A 15,954-nucleotide genomic window follows, 5' to 3' on the forward strand; every position below is an offset into this window, starting at 1 on the left:
GAAAAACGAGTTTGGGGACATTCTGTTCTCACCTTCCCTCCTTATTCATTTTCTCTGCGTTGCTCTTCTGTGGTTATATATAACCTGACAGTATCTGCAGACGGTTTGATTGACTCTGCTTCTGCCTGTGACGTTCGACAAAACGGATCATGGAACACGCACATTCTTTCTCAGACCTCAACGAGAGGCTGAGACCTCGATCCACCGCCAATAAACAGCTCCACTCCTCTCTGAACAGACTGGAGGACAGACAGGTGGCCTCGCTCAGGAGCAAATCGTCATCCAGCCGACCAACAGTTGTGCCAACAGGACCAGAACCGAAAGTCTCCAAAACCAAACCTGAAGACGAGTCGGAGCAGGAAAGTTTGGTCTCTGATGAAGACAACTGTGCTGATCTGTTGAACAACCCATTCCTCATCACTGAGATCGATTTAAACGACTTTAGAGGAGAGGAGATGGCTGACGACAACAGAAGCTGTTCCTCGTCTGAGGAGAAAGACCAACCAGGTGAGCTGGCCTCAGAGGGGTCAGGTCGTTCCTCACAGTTGGTACCTTTGGACGGTGAAGGTGAGCGCCCCTTCCAGATGAACTGCATGAACGGGACATTACCAGACTTGCTCAACAGTGGCAAGACGCTCGGCAGACGTCGGACACTGGGACATGTCTCAGAGACGGTAGGATGACAGTCTTTATGTGTGTGTTTGAAATGAGGGAGAGTTTGTCAGTGTCCACAGACATTTTTCTTTTACAGTGCATGAATTTAAATCTAATCTGCAAAAAACAGGCTTGCCGAACGACAAAACCTGTTATTCAGGGAGGGGTCAGTCCCATCGGCCACTCAGGAGTATCGGTATGCCAAACAGAAAAGCAAAGAATTTAAGATGCATATTTGTTCCCAGAACACCAAGAAATGCCGTGCTGCAGCATAATGTAGTGTAGATGAGTTTGATGCTCTGACGTCAAAGAGCAATACACTTCTATTTGCAGTGAAGAACTTTTATGATTTTACACCTGACACAGCTTGATTTGTGGTTATGAGTGTAACAATGGAAACAGTGTTGGTGGGGAATATTTTGTTCCTCATACTTTGTCAATGACTTTCATAACTGCTATCTTCACATGTCTTTGAGTGTCTCTATGATTGCATGCTTTCGTGCATATTTGCAGTGTTTGCCGGCGCTGAATAACTCCTCAGCTTGTGCGACTGCATTTCTTGCCTACAGTTTCACTCAGGAATCTAGATCAGCAGTTTCTGTTTACATTGTGTAAAAAAAAAAAAAAGTGTTGACTTGTGAAAATGTGCTGATTATGTATGTATTACTGTTTATTGTTTTTGCAGCTTAAAGAAGTGCGCAGAGAAGTGGCGCTGTCTCGGAAACGGAGTATCAAGCTTAAGGCGCAGGTGGACAAACTACAGGAGAACAGAGATGGACCGGCATGGAGCCAGCACAGAGAGCAGGTAAGAATACACACACACCATCAGGGCAAAGTGTACATCACCTCCGCAGAACTCTGCAGGATTATTTAGCATTTCTTTCTGTTCCTTTCCATCACCAGGTGACAGACGAGGTTCTGTCCATTCTGCGGCTGCTGCGCCCCCTTACGGAGTCGGGGTCCAGCCTTGATCCTGAAACATCTCATGGGGAAAACCACCTGGACACTTCCCTGGCCCAGCTGCAGAATGTGGCCCGCGAACTGGCAATCAGCCACACCAAACAGGTAAAGGCAACACCCGCTGATGAAGCTCCTCACCCGTTAATCATGTCAACCTCAGTTTGAGTCCATTTTTGCGGGCGTGTTACCCAGAAGAATGTCCGCTTTGCATGTAGAAATAGAACTAAATGGTAGGTGGCAGCTAATTATAACTGACTATATTAACCTGATGCAAGAAGTGGCAAGACTTTTTCACCTGTACAAAAAAAAGAGCCATGAATGCATTTTTTGGCAACACAGCACGGACATAGCCCAGCTATGTGGCCTGACAGGTTTACAAGCAACGGTATCACGGGATCTGAGTCTCTCTGGTTTTTACTGTAGAGAAAGTCACGAGGCGTGTGGCTGACGGTGGGATTGGATCAGAATAATGTTTCAGAGTCAGTGAGGTTAGAGACAGAGAATAACAAGAGTCCTGCCCAAACATAACCGGCCTCCCTTTCTTGTTCGTTCGAAAGTTCCAATCTGGAAAAGGAGAAGGATCAGAGGAGAGCGCTATTCTGAAGCAGGCGTTACGGGACAGAGATGAGGCCATAGAGAAGTAAGTACAAACACGACGCACGCAGTCACAAATTAATCAAGATTCAAGAAAAAAGGAAGCTAGGAGACATGAATCTATTTTGAGGAATGTGTCATTCTTTCTCTTCCAGGAAGAAGGCGATGGAGACCGAGCTGCTGCGGAGTAAAACAGAGATGATGTTCCTGAACAACCAGCTGCTGGAGGCTGTGCAGAAACGTCTGGAGCTGTCGCTGGAGGTCGAGAACTGGAAGGTAAAACCTGAGACAAGTTTAGAGTTTAACGGAGACAAAAACAGTGAATATACTGAACATGGAAAGATAAATAAATAACAAAAATATAAATGAAATACAGAGTTGTATTGCGCGAAATAGAGAAGTCAAACGGAAGTAAGACATAGAGAGTACACACACACACACACACACAATTAAGTAAACATGATATTTTCAGACCGTGTTCAGGCATAAAACACACACAATACCAAAAACAATTGAAGTCCACACACACATTACATTCAGCACACACAGTGTGTATGCAGGTGTTACTGCCAGTGCGGTGTGTTGGCCTCGGCCCTCTGCTGGTGAGAGTCTGGCTCCCTGCAGGTGAAACTTAAACTACTTTGCAAGTGTTGTTGTGTTCACTGGTGACAGCAGCAGCAGCATCTGCTTCAGCTGTAACCTCGAAATCCAGATTTCACCTCAACTGCTTTAATAAAAGAAACAAAGATTTTGTTTTTGTGTAACATATTGCACATTTTGCAGAAAGTGTTTGCTATTTGGAGCTAAACTACCGAAATGTCAGTATTGCCATTATTTGTTTTTCATTCTATATCGGTCAATTCCTTCTCTGGATATGATCGAACCCTCACCGGCTCATTTGTCTTTGGTGTATTTTAATTTGATATTTTTTAGTAAAGTTGCACTTTGTACCCTCCTCTCTTTGTACCTTTAAACTGTCTTTTGGTCAGACAGTGAAACACAATTTCATTTGTTTTCCTGTATGGATAGTGCCTTGCTTTTTAGAATGTCAGTTATCTGAATCGTTTTTCACTTTTTATTGTCTCAAATTATAGTACTAACTTTTTTATTGATTGGTCCCATAAGCTAGTTGACTGTGATGTGACAAACTAAGCCCGTAAAAAGGCATCTTATGACCAATTTGCACACTAAACCCTTCATTTGTGACAATTTCATCCTTTTTTTATGAACTATATCTTGTGCTCTGACAGCCTGTTTGTTTCCCTTTTGATTCAGGAGGACATTCAGCGTATCCTCAACCAGCAGTTGCTGACTCAGCAGCAGGCAGAGCAGGCTCAGAAGAAGCCCTCCCGCCTGGGCATCCTGAGGAGAACCAACAAAGCAACCCTCCAGCGGCCGACAAACTTCCCTTTGTCTCAGCCTGTCGCTCCCATAACCAACCCCAACCAGATCTTCATCCCCAGAGCTGCAGCTTCGGCTGCTCCGACTCCCAGCACGCCTCCTTCCCAACGCAACTGGAGGGACAAGCTGAGGAGGACCAAGAACCCTCCTGATGTAGGCCAGACTGCAGCGGCGCAGGAGTCGGGGGGAAAGGGCGGCGGCAACTTCCAGGTCATATCACTCGATTGAAGCAGAGACGACTTTTCGCCGCGTACAACTACTCATGTCTGGCAATTTAAAGTCCCCCTATAGTCACAAATGTGTTTAGCTTATCATCACTTGTGCAGAGTTTGACACAAGAAGGCTGTTTTCACGGTTCATCTGCTGAAGGGGGAAAGTTTCTCTGTGCTCATTTAAAGTTCAACACGTGTACGTACATGAATGATTTGTGACATCACAGATAGTAACCAATGGTGGTCCAGTATTGAACTTATATTAAGTGTGGTGTGGAAACACAAAGCCTCCGGTGCACAAACACTGAGAATGGACTTTTCATTGAGTTTGGAGACATCTTGAGTCCAGCAGTTAAACCTCTGAAATTAATACTATTGACATATTCATGGGTCAAAGAGGGAGGAGAAGTAGATGTCATTTTAAGAAGTTTTAACAAGGTAATTGAACCTCTTTGTGGGAGGGGATCTTTCATATATTCTTGGGAAAACATGCTTTGGATCTTTGACTGTTGTAATTTATTCATAAATATAACTGGGATCATAAATGACCCATATAATGGTTTGATACTGTTACAGTTGAATGCCTTCCACTTCACTACATCACTTTAGAGCTTTCATTGTCTGCACACGTTTTTGAATTGTTGCATTTTCAAGATTCAAAAGAAAAAACGCATAAACTTTGTCGCATATTTGTCATTTTATTGTATAATATCAGTTTGTACATTTTCAATTATATATAATCAACCCACTCCTATATGCTTCTTTGTCATGTTTAAAATGTATATATATGCCACTATCTAGAATAAGTGCCACCATTGTGGCAACATGTTGAACAAACTGAGACGTATATAGCACAGCAAAGTTACACCTGATGACAAGAGAAAAGGCATGCTCATAGTGGACCAACATACAATCCTGAACAGATGATTACAGTCTTCTAACAGCTTTTCAGCCGGATTGAATGAATTCAATCTTCTATATTGTTGACACAGAGAGTCCCCCCCTTTAAACAGAGACACTCGTACCAGTGCAACACTACAGAAGCTGAAGCAGGGCCTGCATTCAAACGTCAGCGTCACCCAACAATCTATTCATATTGAGCAACAAGACAAATCTGTCCTGTGGCTGAGGAGGACAGGAGGGTAGGATGCTTCTCCACGAACTAGAGCGTTATAAAAATCTAAAGAGTTTAACTCATAAAATCCGACCGTTTAAAGCCTTTTAGACTTCTGTACTCACACCAAACGAACATAAAACACAAAGATCGTTGTAAACATCTAGCGCCATGAAGGGGTACACCCTCACCTGTTCAGCTTCCTTGTGAGAAAATTCACACAGAACTGGCAACCCAGCTGCCAATCGAAAAAGTCTGCTAGTCATTATCGAAGAATAAAAGTCTAGTTTCACTTTTCTTATCAAGTCTTACAGAAAAAGGAGCTCCCGACAGAAGAGGCACACATTTACAACACCTTGCTTATTCATACAGATGGCAGTTTCACTACAGGACTGTCCTGCTCCAAACAGAGGAAACAGAAATAATATTAACACTGTTACGAGTAGATAACAACATACATTGCTGCAGCATTTATTTTTGAGATACCCATATAGCCTTGTCTTTATTCATAAAGACAAGCGAGATACGGATAATAACTTGATAAAACATGTTTAATCAAAACACTGCGTGGACAAATACAAAGACATAACTACGTTACTACGGCGTATTGCCAGACAGACGGGAGAATAGTATAATCGTTTAATAATTAGCATATCCACTTGTGACCTGAGATATTCAGGAAACAGATTGTGACAATACTGCCTTTGAATGTTTCAGATTGGTTTTCATATATTATGTTTATAGATTATAGCTCAGGTTGCCACAAAAATAGAACCAGCGCTCTCGATGACCTCGAGTCATTGACCTGTAAAGCCTCACCTCTGACGTACAGCAGGTACACGGAGGAGAGGACCTTGAGAAATAGTTCCAGGCCAAAATATCGAATATACATATCACAATTATCAACATCAAAATAAGTCTCTACAACAAACCGTCCGTACATGTACGGTCTGCATTACAACCTCTCTGCGGAGCTCAAAGCTCCGGACACAACACCAAACTCCCTCGGGCAAAGAAACATCTTTTGCTTAGAATAATCTTAACTCAGCTTTTCGTATATGTACAGTATTCGTTTCATTCCAGTGCCGTCGACACTTTCATTTCCAACCGTCTTCCTGCTGGTCCACCTCAGCCGTCCCAGAATATACTTGGCCTAACGCAACTTTTCCTACTGGCATAACATAAAGAAAGCACTCTGCAAATGAGAGTTTCTTTGGATTAGTACATCGCCTCCTAAACAGCCCTATTAAATGATATATTGTCTACCTGCCGACCAATAAAAACACATTGAAAAACCAGCCAAGCTAGTAGCACTACCTGCAGAAAACAGAAGAAATGTTCACCTACGCTACACTTCACTACACTAATCATGATAAGAGGAGGATTGGCTGCTGTAAAGGGCAAGTTTGGTCCAGTGTTGGCAAATATTAGCATCATCAGTGACTCCACTTGCTCTTGCTGAGGCTGCAGAATACTAACCGTCATTTACAGCGAGGGCTCGCTCAGGAGTGCTGAGCATTAATAAAAGTCCTGAGGCGTAGGCGGGAGGCAGCTAGGACTGGAGGAAGGAGCTGATGGAGCTGATGAAATCTAAGGGTTTATCTGCGTGGATCCAGTGGCTCGCATCCGGGATGTATTGGATGTCAGCGTTAGGGAACAGCCTGTGGATTTCTGGGTAACTGTCGGAGCTGGATGAGGAGTGAAGACACAGAGTCATTAGGATATCGGGCAAAACGAGGTGGTGGGAGGGCAAACGAGACGAGAGGAGGATGAACAGGTAACGATGAAACACAGCGGGTGTGTTCACACATTCAGTTGCTGCAGTATAAATTAAAATGAAGCGTGAACTAATCATTTCATCAGGGGTGTTGTAATGGTTCTGGTGATTTATATCTGGTTAAATTGTACATTTATTGTCATTATTACTATTATTTTATTGCATATGTATGCAGTTTGTATTTATGGGGGAATGCGTTCAAATTTGGTGGCCTGTTGCGGATTGCCATCATTTTAAAATATGTGTATGTATGTGATGTATATACATAAGAAGAATTAAATCACCTGTCAAGAGTTAATTTACGCTTCTAACGGTAAACGCCCACAATCATCCAACAATCCAATCACAACCCTCGAACAAACCGCGCAGTATGAGACAACCCTCCTCAGAAATCCATCAGTGTGTCTCACAGACACCAGCATGTGGAAGTCAATGAAGGAGGCATCTTAAACCACCGGCATCGTTTTTCATCGTACAGTCTGCGTCCCGCGTCTTTGTAGACAACTCCGGGTCAGGAGGAGAAAATAATCTGGAGTGGATTTGTAATTTCCAAATCTGAGTTTTCTGCAGGTTGAATAACACTATTGAACGCTGAATTGAGTTGTGGTCCATTTGTTTTTGAGGTGCTGATGTTTGGTGACATATATTTGATTGCTACTGGGTATTGACTGAGCAATTGTCTTTCTATTTCATTTTTCGTTAGACTCTGACCGGCACCCCTCTTCATTTTCAAATTGCCAAACCTGCTACTATATATATATATATATATATATATATATAAATAAATGATGTGATGTTTGTTAGTGCTGTTTGTGGCTTAAGACGAGGTGATTGATGGAAAAATATAAATTTAAAAACATTGTGAGAGCGAATTCTACTTTTTGATATCGATCCAGAACACATTTAATTCAAGGTTAAGACTCAAGGAAATAGACCGTCATGACTGGCATGATGCAGGTTGTTCCAGAGCAAAGTCATGAAAAGCCCATTTAGGAACAAGCAATGGAACTAGGCTGAGGCTATAAACGTTACAATAGATGGCATTTTAAGTATTCTAAGCTTATGTATCTGTTCCTATAAAAAAAGAAAGAAATAAGCCATCCGTCTGTGGTGTTTTATACCTGATATAAGCAGAACTGGCTCCACCCAAAAACAATGTGGGTCCGTCATAGACTGTGGTGAAGCTGGGGAAGCTCATGATGTCTTCAAGGTGCGCAGAGATGGCCTCCAGGTTGACCCTCCAGGCATAGTGGCCATTCAGCTCCACCAGGTTAGTCAGCAGGAACTGCCGCACTGAGCGCTCCTGTCAATGATTAGACGAATACATTTTTAGTTTCACAGTTGGACTTTAAAGCAGCTACAATCCAGATGTTTATACTAAAGGATCTGTATTTCACATGCAGAGCATTAATATAGCAGCAAACACCTATAATCGATATAATGGAGTAAATATATAGGTATTATTCATAACGTTCTAGACAAACTAGAAGGGCTTGAACAGAGAAGGAGTCCTGACCTTGACTAAACCGCGCAGCTGATCCTCAGCCATCCGCCTGGCGGTGGAACGTGGGATGTCGCTGGAGATCTTCATATCCTGCATGGCCTGGATGTAATAGCGGAAGTTGGTGCGTGTGGTGGTCTGGGCTGGACTGATGTCCACTACCACCAGCCTCTCCACTAAACCAGACTGCAAACAGAGAGAGAGAGATGGGTAAACCGGTAGGTAGAGAGATGTAATTGGGGGGAAAACCAATCAGGACAGTTAGTTGTGGCATGCAGACCAGAGGAGGATTGTTAGGTTCAGAGAGGACAGGAATGTACAGTGAGAAGGATCAGGTGACATCCAGCGAGAGGACTGCAGCCTCATCATCAAGTCGTGGTTGACATTTCTCTCGGCTGCTAACCTGCGTCAGGGCGGTCGTCATGGCCGTTTTCCCGCCCATGCTGTGGCCGATGAGGACACACTTCTCGATGTGCAGCTGGGCGAGGAGGTGTTTCAAGTCATCGGTCATCGCTTCGTAGGTCAGCTCCGAGCTGTGAGGGCTGTTGCCATGGTTACGGGCATCTACAGTCAGCACCTAACTGGACAAAGGACAGTTAGGACACTTGGAATGGGGGGAAAGGAGCCAACAGAGTGGAAACAAGAAGACTTTTGTGTCAGCTGGATTGTTTCTTTTGGCTTTGAAAGTGGCAGCACCAACAAAGGCTGCATTGTGCACATAAGGTGACGAGTTTCCTCAAGTAAGCCAAAGAGCGGATTATCTCTCAGTATTTGTTACAACGGTACAGACTGGTGAGGAGTTGTATCAAATGACTGCTTGTGCATTCCCATGCCTGCTTGTATAAGAGTGCTATTGTCAGGCTGCTGAGAACAAAGTCAAACACACAAAGGTGAATTGTTTTTTTCGTGTAACAACACAGACAGGTGCGAGGTCTTCATCACTGCATTACCTTTCGGCCTGTGCGCTGCACCAAGGACTTCGCTATTGAGTGGAAGTTAGATTTGCTTCCAAAAAGGCCGTGAAGAAACACCAGGGGAGTGCCGTCACCCTTCCCATCGAAGACATCATAGGTCAGGTTGACTGGGCTGAGGGACAGAAAAACGGTTATAAAAATCATGTAGAATCTGGTGATGTCTGTGGTGAGAACTATGTCAAAACTACAGGAACAGTCATACATATAAGCTACACAACTGATGACACGGTCAGGGAGGGGAAATACTGACTTGATTGCTTAAACTTCAGTGACAAAGAATTTGCTCTCCTAAATTGACAGTTTCAAACAGGATATCAAAAGATATCATTCAAAGAGAGGAAGGCAGTGGAAGTATTGTTCAATGATATGTGACGTAGCTATTTTGCATAGACCTACTGGTTCAACATTAGGTAAACACACGTGTAGAAATACATTGTTTTTAAAAGTTTAAAAAAGGTGTTGACTCAACTCTATGTATTAGGGTTGTGACGTTTTTGGATCCTTCGTTTATTTACTCAGTCTATGAAATGTCACAAAATAGTGAAAAATGCACTTGACAGAGTCTCAACATAACATGAAATATTTACATTTGAGCCGACAATGGCCTATTCTTTTGGATGAATTACTTAAAAGATTAATATTCTGTCAACATTTCATTTTCTGTCGTTCAATGAACTGATAAAACAATAATTTCAGCACTAAACTCAATAATAACTTTAAGGGCCCTATGGTTTTGCATTCACGGGCCGCCGAGTTCACGGGTCTGGGCCAATTCAAGCCCACTTAAATGAAGGATCACATATAGTTAAAGTTTCATCTATCCTGATTAATGATTTAATGCACCACCTGGCGAGCACCAAGTGCCACACCCGCGATGTTTGTAACCTGAACAGTCGGTGCACGAGGTTTTGACTTCAGTGAGGTGTGTGTGAGGACTTTGTGCTGTTTAAAACGGCTAAACCCTGATGCTTCAACGTTTTAGTTTGAGGAGCGCAGTGGGACGAAAGAGGCCGAGTGGACTGCTTGTATTATGCTTTGAGTGAAAGAACGAGTAGAGAAGTTGAACCAGATTGTGAAGTGAGTACATCAGCACACTGCTGATCAGAATGCCAACAACTACTTTGTTGCAGCAACGATGTACTGGAGTGTGCGTGGTGTGTTTAATGTGCAGTCTCTGCTTAGCTGTAATATGTGCGTTTGTGGCTGCAGCCAGTGTGGACGTGTTGTCTGCTTTGGTGATGTTTTCTACTGTTGAAAGAAGTTTCAGGGGCCATTTAGTCCACAGCTCGTTTTTATTATTTTCCATCATTTTTGTTTCATTGTCTGAGTTTTCTCTCTTTTCTGATTAATTATTGTAAAGCTACACTATAGAAGGCAGTTGTTTATTTATAATATCCACATTATGTATAATTAATCAGTTGTATGCACAGACTGTAGAGTTGTTTTTGATGTTGTCCAACTTGTGTACAAGTCGATATTTAACGCAATCTAGTTTGTAGCCTACTCCTTAATTTGGTAGTTTTATACACATTTTATACAACCTACTTTAGAACATTTAACACAAGTATTTTTGCTTGAGTAAAATGTCTTTAAAGTAGCAGTACTTTACCTGAGTATAATATTCTAGTACTCTTTTCACCTCTGCTAATATATTACATTGCATTGACTACAGCTAGTTTAATATCATGCAGTCACCTTCACACAGACATGTTTCTAATAGTGTGTATGACTCTGTTTAAAATCAATATTACAGACAGTAAGTTGAACAGATTCCTCTCTGAATCAGTTTCAACACAAACCTACCAGTGTAACGTTCATAAATGTAGCATTTTTTTGAAAGGGCTGTTGTATTAGACAGCATTCATTGTAGCTAGGCTTACCTAATGAACTGGCAGTTTAGCGTACATGTAGCATAGCGTACTATATACAAAATATGACACCAATCATCGTTTATATATAGCTGCATAATAACCAAATAGAATAAAGCAACAGACGCGGAATCCATAACTAACATCCTCTTTGATGATAGCTCAAATGCCGGTGAACCATCGTGCTAACCGTCTGAATGTCATTTACGTAAACTGTTTAAAGTGAACAGTTACATTAGCTAACATAGATACAAAGACACGGTGATGAAATGAACGGGCTGCTTTAAAAGACGAACATTGAGCTGCCATGTCCACCCAAGCACCATCACACCACACCGCAGCTCAGGCGGACAGAGGGCATCAGTTAGCCGGGGAGCTAGCAGGGATACCTGGATGAGCTGGCTGTCCGGACCGTGGGAGCCAACGGAGCCCCTCCACACACATCCTGCTGTCCGGGGAACAAACGACACGACGGCTGGAGCCTCAACAGACCTCTGTGGATCAGGCGACAGAAAGCACTCATAGCAGCATATGCTCCGTTACCGGGCGATCGACAAACCGCATGTGCGTTTAAAAATACGGCAAGAATGACAGGACGCTGACAGAGTATGCACGGAGCGCCCGGAGGTCGAGAAGAGCACAGCTGAGGCTGCGTCATGACGTAGCACGCACACGTTAGTATTCCACTTGTGACCCTGAGTTTAGTCTCTCAGGCTGCATTATGAGCATAACACAATTTATATTTCTGCTGCGATTTTAGTATGAATATTTAGTTTGACCCTAACCGGCTGACTTTAATCTAAGGGTATGACTTTGTACTCATTTTAATAATTTTAATTTAATTAATTTTAATAATAATTTTGCCCGTCTAAGCTGATGTATTTTGATGTATAACGTTTTAATGTTAAATAATAGTTTTTACTTCTAGGTTTTTGTTTATTAAAATTAAACCCCCAGTTATGAGGTGAGACATGAGTTGAGATGAATGTAGCCTCTGTGTCTTATTTTCATAGCTTTATTAGTTTGTTAATTTAAAATGACCCTAGACGTGGATCTGAATCTTGGATTTGTTCAATATGGTTGTAGTCTTTTTTAAATGCATGCACTTTGCATATTGCACTTTGCTTTTGGACGATAAAAGAGGAGGAAAAAGCAGCACCAAGAAGCAAAAATATACACATTGCTTTGTTGGGCCACTAGGTGGCGCCAGAGCCGCGCGATCTGGGCTACACCTTCTCTTCCCCAACAAAATGATTTCCTTACTGCACTGAATATAGAGCTGTAAGCTGTGAGAACGTTCTTTCATTGCCTTTTAGACACAAGTCTGTAGATGTTTCCTTCACGAAGCTGCTCTTTCATCAAGGAAAATTCCAAAACACCATGTTATGTTGGGGACTGCTGCTGCATTGTATATAGGTGTACACTGTACATCAGGAGAGTTTTCTGATGTGTATTGTATTTCAATACTTTTTTTGTTGTATTATTTTGTATAGTGCTTATGTGCATGGCTCCTGTCATGTACAGGAACATAAAACCAATCAGACTGTGGGCCTGGAGAGCCTGGCCTCTCTTGCAAACATTCATTGCTATGGGAGAGATGTCTGCTGGGATAAAGCATGCTGTGAGCTGTCACCATAGTGATTGCATGAGACAGAGGCCGGGGGAGTGCACGGTACAAACCCAAATGAGCGGGGAAGGGGAATCGGTGGATGAGTTTGCTTTTTTTCTTCTTCTTCCTATTCAACATTGTGCCAAAGCTCCAGTTTTCCATAAATCAAGTGTTAAATACTTCCAGCACCATGTTTCTGATGCTAATAGACTTTTGTCAACAATATCTTGAATCTTAAGTGATTCAATTATTTGAAATTCTGGCTTCATTTCAAATAATTAAAGTTAATTCTAGTGCTATTGTATTGACAGCCAGTTGGAAAATTGCAACCCAACGGCAGATTTAGTGTTTACCATACAATTCAAAAACATTAAGACAAAATACATGCAATGTATCAATAAGCAATACAAAGTAGATGGATATATGCAGGGGAGGAAGGATGCCAATTGTTTTTGTTTATGACTGAATATGAAATGAAATCATTGTCAGGTATTGTTTTAAAGTTAGTTGTTCTTCCATTTGACTTGAAGAAGGTCAGGTTGTGCTCACATTTCGCCTCTGCCCTCCATCCCTGAGTACTGCGGTTTTACGTCTTTACTGTGTAATGAAGCTGAGCGTCAGACAGTTAACGTCAGCTCTTCTTCATGCTACACAGAGCACAGAAAGCCTTTGTTCTCAACCTGCTCTTTTCAAAGTGCCTGCACACGCACATTACAAGCAGGTCAGTGGTGTGTTTTCTTTTCTAGTTTTTTCTAGCTATAAGAAAAAGATCAGGAATGATTTAAACATCTCATTCTATGAATAAAGTAAATGAAAGATATTTGCCCAGTTTGACTCACAAACTTATAAGGAAGGATTGACGCTTTTGGCTAACTCGTTGTTGCTCTTCATACATGTAAATATGTATTCCTATATTGTCTATTGTGAATAGATGTGTAGACAGAAAACTTGGTTTTATTCTCATGGAGACTGATAAATTTCTTTTAGTTGACCGTCTTAAATTGTCCCACATACTTTATGCAACATGTTTCTATTTTATTTCATTGGGTTATTGGAGAGGGAAAATGGTTAACGAAAAGAACAAAAGGCTATGTTGAAAAAGCAACCTAAAAATAAAATAAAATTGATATCTACTACATAATATATATGCACCGGATAGTATAGTACACAGTAATAAATAATGCCACAGTGTAACGCATACGGTATTTTAAGCAGCACTCGGACTCACAAAGGAAGATTTTAGCTGAAGAAACTGTGCAAGATCATTTACTAAACTGCTGCATAAGCCTTCAATGAAAGATGCTGCTGTCATGTATTAAGTCATGATTTGTAGCCACAAAGTGCAGACTGTCGTCCCAAAAACATTCCAAGACCAAAGTGAAGATCACAGAAGTTGAAAAGGTTGCTTGAATAAATGTACATCAACAGGAGCGTTTAAGAGCGTCGACTCACAACCGCCTCCCGTGCTGTCAGTGACAATCAAATCACTGCTGGTTGACAATGCAAAGGATTTTAACTTCTGCTTCTCTGATACTTCTGCTTCCACTGGTGCAATGTGACATTTTCAGTGACTGTTTCACCTTTAGAAACCTTTGTCCACAGTTATATGTTTTCATTTAGAATATATTTGGAAATATTTAGGGGGTTTCAAAAGGGCTTTAATATTAATTAATTGTATATATATATATATATATATATATATATATATATATATATATATACATATACTGTATATATGTGTGTGTGTAGGTGTGTATATATATATGTATAAATAAGAAAAGTCAGACACTTTACTGGAAAAGTTCTTTCTCTCACAGAATTTGTTGTCAGATATCAAAACAGAGTCGAGCGGTATTTATTTTGTATGCGTCTTGTCATATAAATGCTGGTACCAAAATATTTCTGTCCAATTAGTCGCTATTTTAGTATTTCACAACAGCTCCAATTTATCTGTATTTACAGATATAAATGGTTTGAAGACTCATTAAGTCATAAAAGATAGCTCAAAGCTCCCGATAAGAGCAGAGGGGGGGGGGGGCAATGGCCCTTTCCCCACTTCCTACTTCCCGACTTCCTGTGCCCTTGCTCGGACCACACCCATCTTCGACCCCGGCCTCTATTTTGATCTCAACTGCACACCTGAACTGAAAGTTTTGTGACTGCATCTTATAAATTTGTGATGCTATCTTATTGACATAATCTACTCAAACACCTGGCAAAGTAACCTCTTCCGTGGTATTTCCTGCTACAGTAAATCTACAGGTGCTCTAGGATCACATTTTTCCACAATGACACACACAGACAGACTCACAAGGTGAAAACAATACCAACGTCGCTGTCACGGCTGGTAAAAAACAGTTTTGGTCAACTCTGATGGCTGTGGTGCCTTTTTTTTCTCAGATAATTAAATACATTTTCTAAAACATTTGTCATCTGTGGGGGTTCAGGTCATGTTCGTGTTTTTGGCGCTGGAATATATCTGACATTCATTTAGTTTCCTGGAGTTTCCTGGAAACTCTACCTTATGAATGTTTTCATGGACTGACTGAAGCTTTGGTTCTGATGGATCACAGCATGAGCCAACATGTTCATTCCATAATACCAGAGAGACCTGTGTCTTTATTTCTAAATAGAAGATTTAGAGCAAATTAATGTTACAAACGTATCCACAAAATAGAGATTATTCTCTGTCACTAAAATGTAATATGTAATTGATATATAGATGATTGTGTTTTTGCTTATCATCTCATATCTCGCACCTTGTGTGGTAGTACTGCCACATCTCCTCTGACTCCTTTAATAAGTTTCGTAATGAATAATAATAACATGTTTATTGACCCAGGCCTGATGAAGTGTTTGCAACAGATTGTATATCTGCTTTACACAACTTTACAATCCGTCAGTCAGTGAGGTTAAAAAATCAGTGATAACCTGGGCTTATACTTTCTAGAGCCTCTATCTACCTGTTGGACTTTGCTGTTGGGTCAGAAATCTGCTACCTGTCAACTGCACATGTTCCTGCTGGAAAGAGAAGTTGACATTCAAATGTTCAATGAACAACATCTGTAAACTCTAAGAGAACAATGGCCTTTATTCTAACTCCTTTTTCCTGCCCTGTCATGGGGCGTTAGTTCTCACTTTGTTCACTTCATAGTGTACAACACTGCACGCTCATTAACTTCACATGGAAATCTACAATGCAGTGAGGAAATCGCTTGTTTTACTTCTTCTTCCTTTATATTTAATCAATTGAATGTATGCTTAAGCTCATTTTAAAGGTACCCTGTGCA

At 41.4% G+C, this 15,954-nt stretch overlaps 2 protein-coding genes across 2 annotated transcripts; one reads left to right on the top strand and one right to left on the bottom strand.

Annotated features, from left to right (window-relative positions):
- Window positions 1-67: 67 nt before the first annotated feature.
- bicdl2l (bicaudal-D-related protein 2-like) lies at window positions 68-4,570 on the top strand. The gene is made up of 6 exons (XM_079172306.1): window positions 68-674; window positions 1,340-1,459; window positions 1,558-1,719; window positions 2,172-2,254; window positions 2,364-2,484; window positions 3,484-4,570. Exons 1-6 carry the CDS (start codon window positions 150-152, stop codon window positions 3,835-3,837), a joined length of 1,365 nt encoding a protein of 454 aa, XP_079028432.1. The 5' UTR covers window positions 68-149; the 3' UTR covers window positions 3,838-4,570.
- Window positions 4,571-4,686: 116 nt separating this feature from the next.
- Window positions 4,687-11,627, bottom strand: abhd11 (abhydrolase domain containing 11). Its single transcript, XM_079172307.1, has 6 exons — window positions 11,445-11,627; window positions 9,164-9,299; window positions 8,617-8,790; window positions 8,229-8,399; window positions 7,834-8,015; window positions 4,687-6,623 (listed from the first exon to the last, which is right to left on the bottom strand). Exons 1-6 carry the CDS (start codon window positions 11,576-11,578, stop codon window positions 6,488-6,490), a joined length of 933 nt encoding a protein of 310 aa, XP_079028433.1. The 5' UTR covers window positions 11,579-11,627; the 3' UTR covers window positions 4,687-6,487.
- Window positions 11,628-15,954: the final 4,327 nt, after the last annotated feature.

Source organism: Pholis gunnellus, assembly GCF_910591455.1.
Source record: "Pholis gunnellus genome assembly, chromosome: 13".
Taxonomy (NCBI): domain Eukaryota; kingdom Metazoa; phylum Chordata; class Actinopteri; order Perciformes; family Pholidae; genus Pholis; species Pholis gunnellus.

Excerpts from the sequence above, each read along its gene's own strand:
- abhd11 (XM_079172307.1), bottom strand. The coding sequence starts at position 11,578 with ATGAGTGCTTTCTGTCGCCTGATCCACAGAGGTCTGTTGAGGCTCCAG. Across the intron at positions 8,791-9,163 it reads TGCAGCGCACAGGCCGAAAG|GTGCTGACTGTAGATGCCCG; the intron begins GTAATGCAGTGA and ends TTGTCCAGTTAG. Across the intron at positions 8,400-8,616 it reads TGACGACCGCCCTGACGCAG|TCTGGTTTAGTGGAGAGGCT; the intron begins GTTAGCAGCCGA and ends CTCTGTTTGCAG.
- bicdl2l (XM_079172306.1), top strand. The coding sequence starts at position 150 with ATGGAACACGCACATTCTTTCTCAGACCTCAACGAGAGGCTGAGACCT. Across the intron at positions 1,460-1,557 it reads GGAGCCAGCACAGAGAGCAG|GTGACAGACGAGGTTCTGTC; the intron begins GTAAGAATACAC and ends TTCCATCACCAG. Across the intron at positions 1,720-2,171 it reads CAATCAGCCACACCAAACAG|TTCCAATCTGGAAAAGGAGA; the intron begins GTAAAGGCAACA and ends TTCGTTCGAAAG.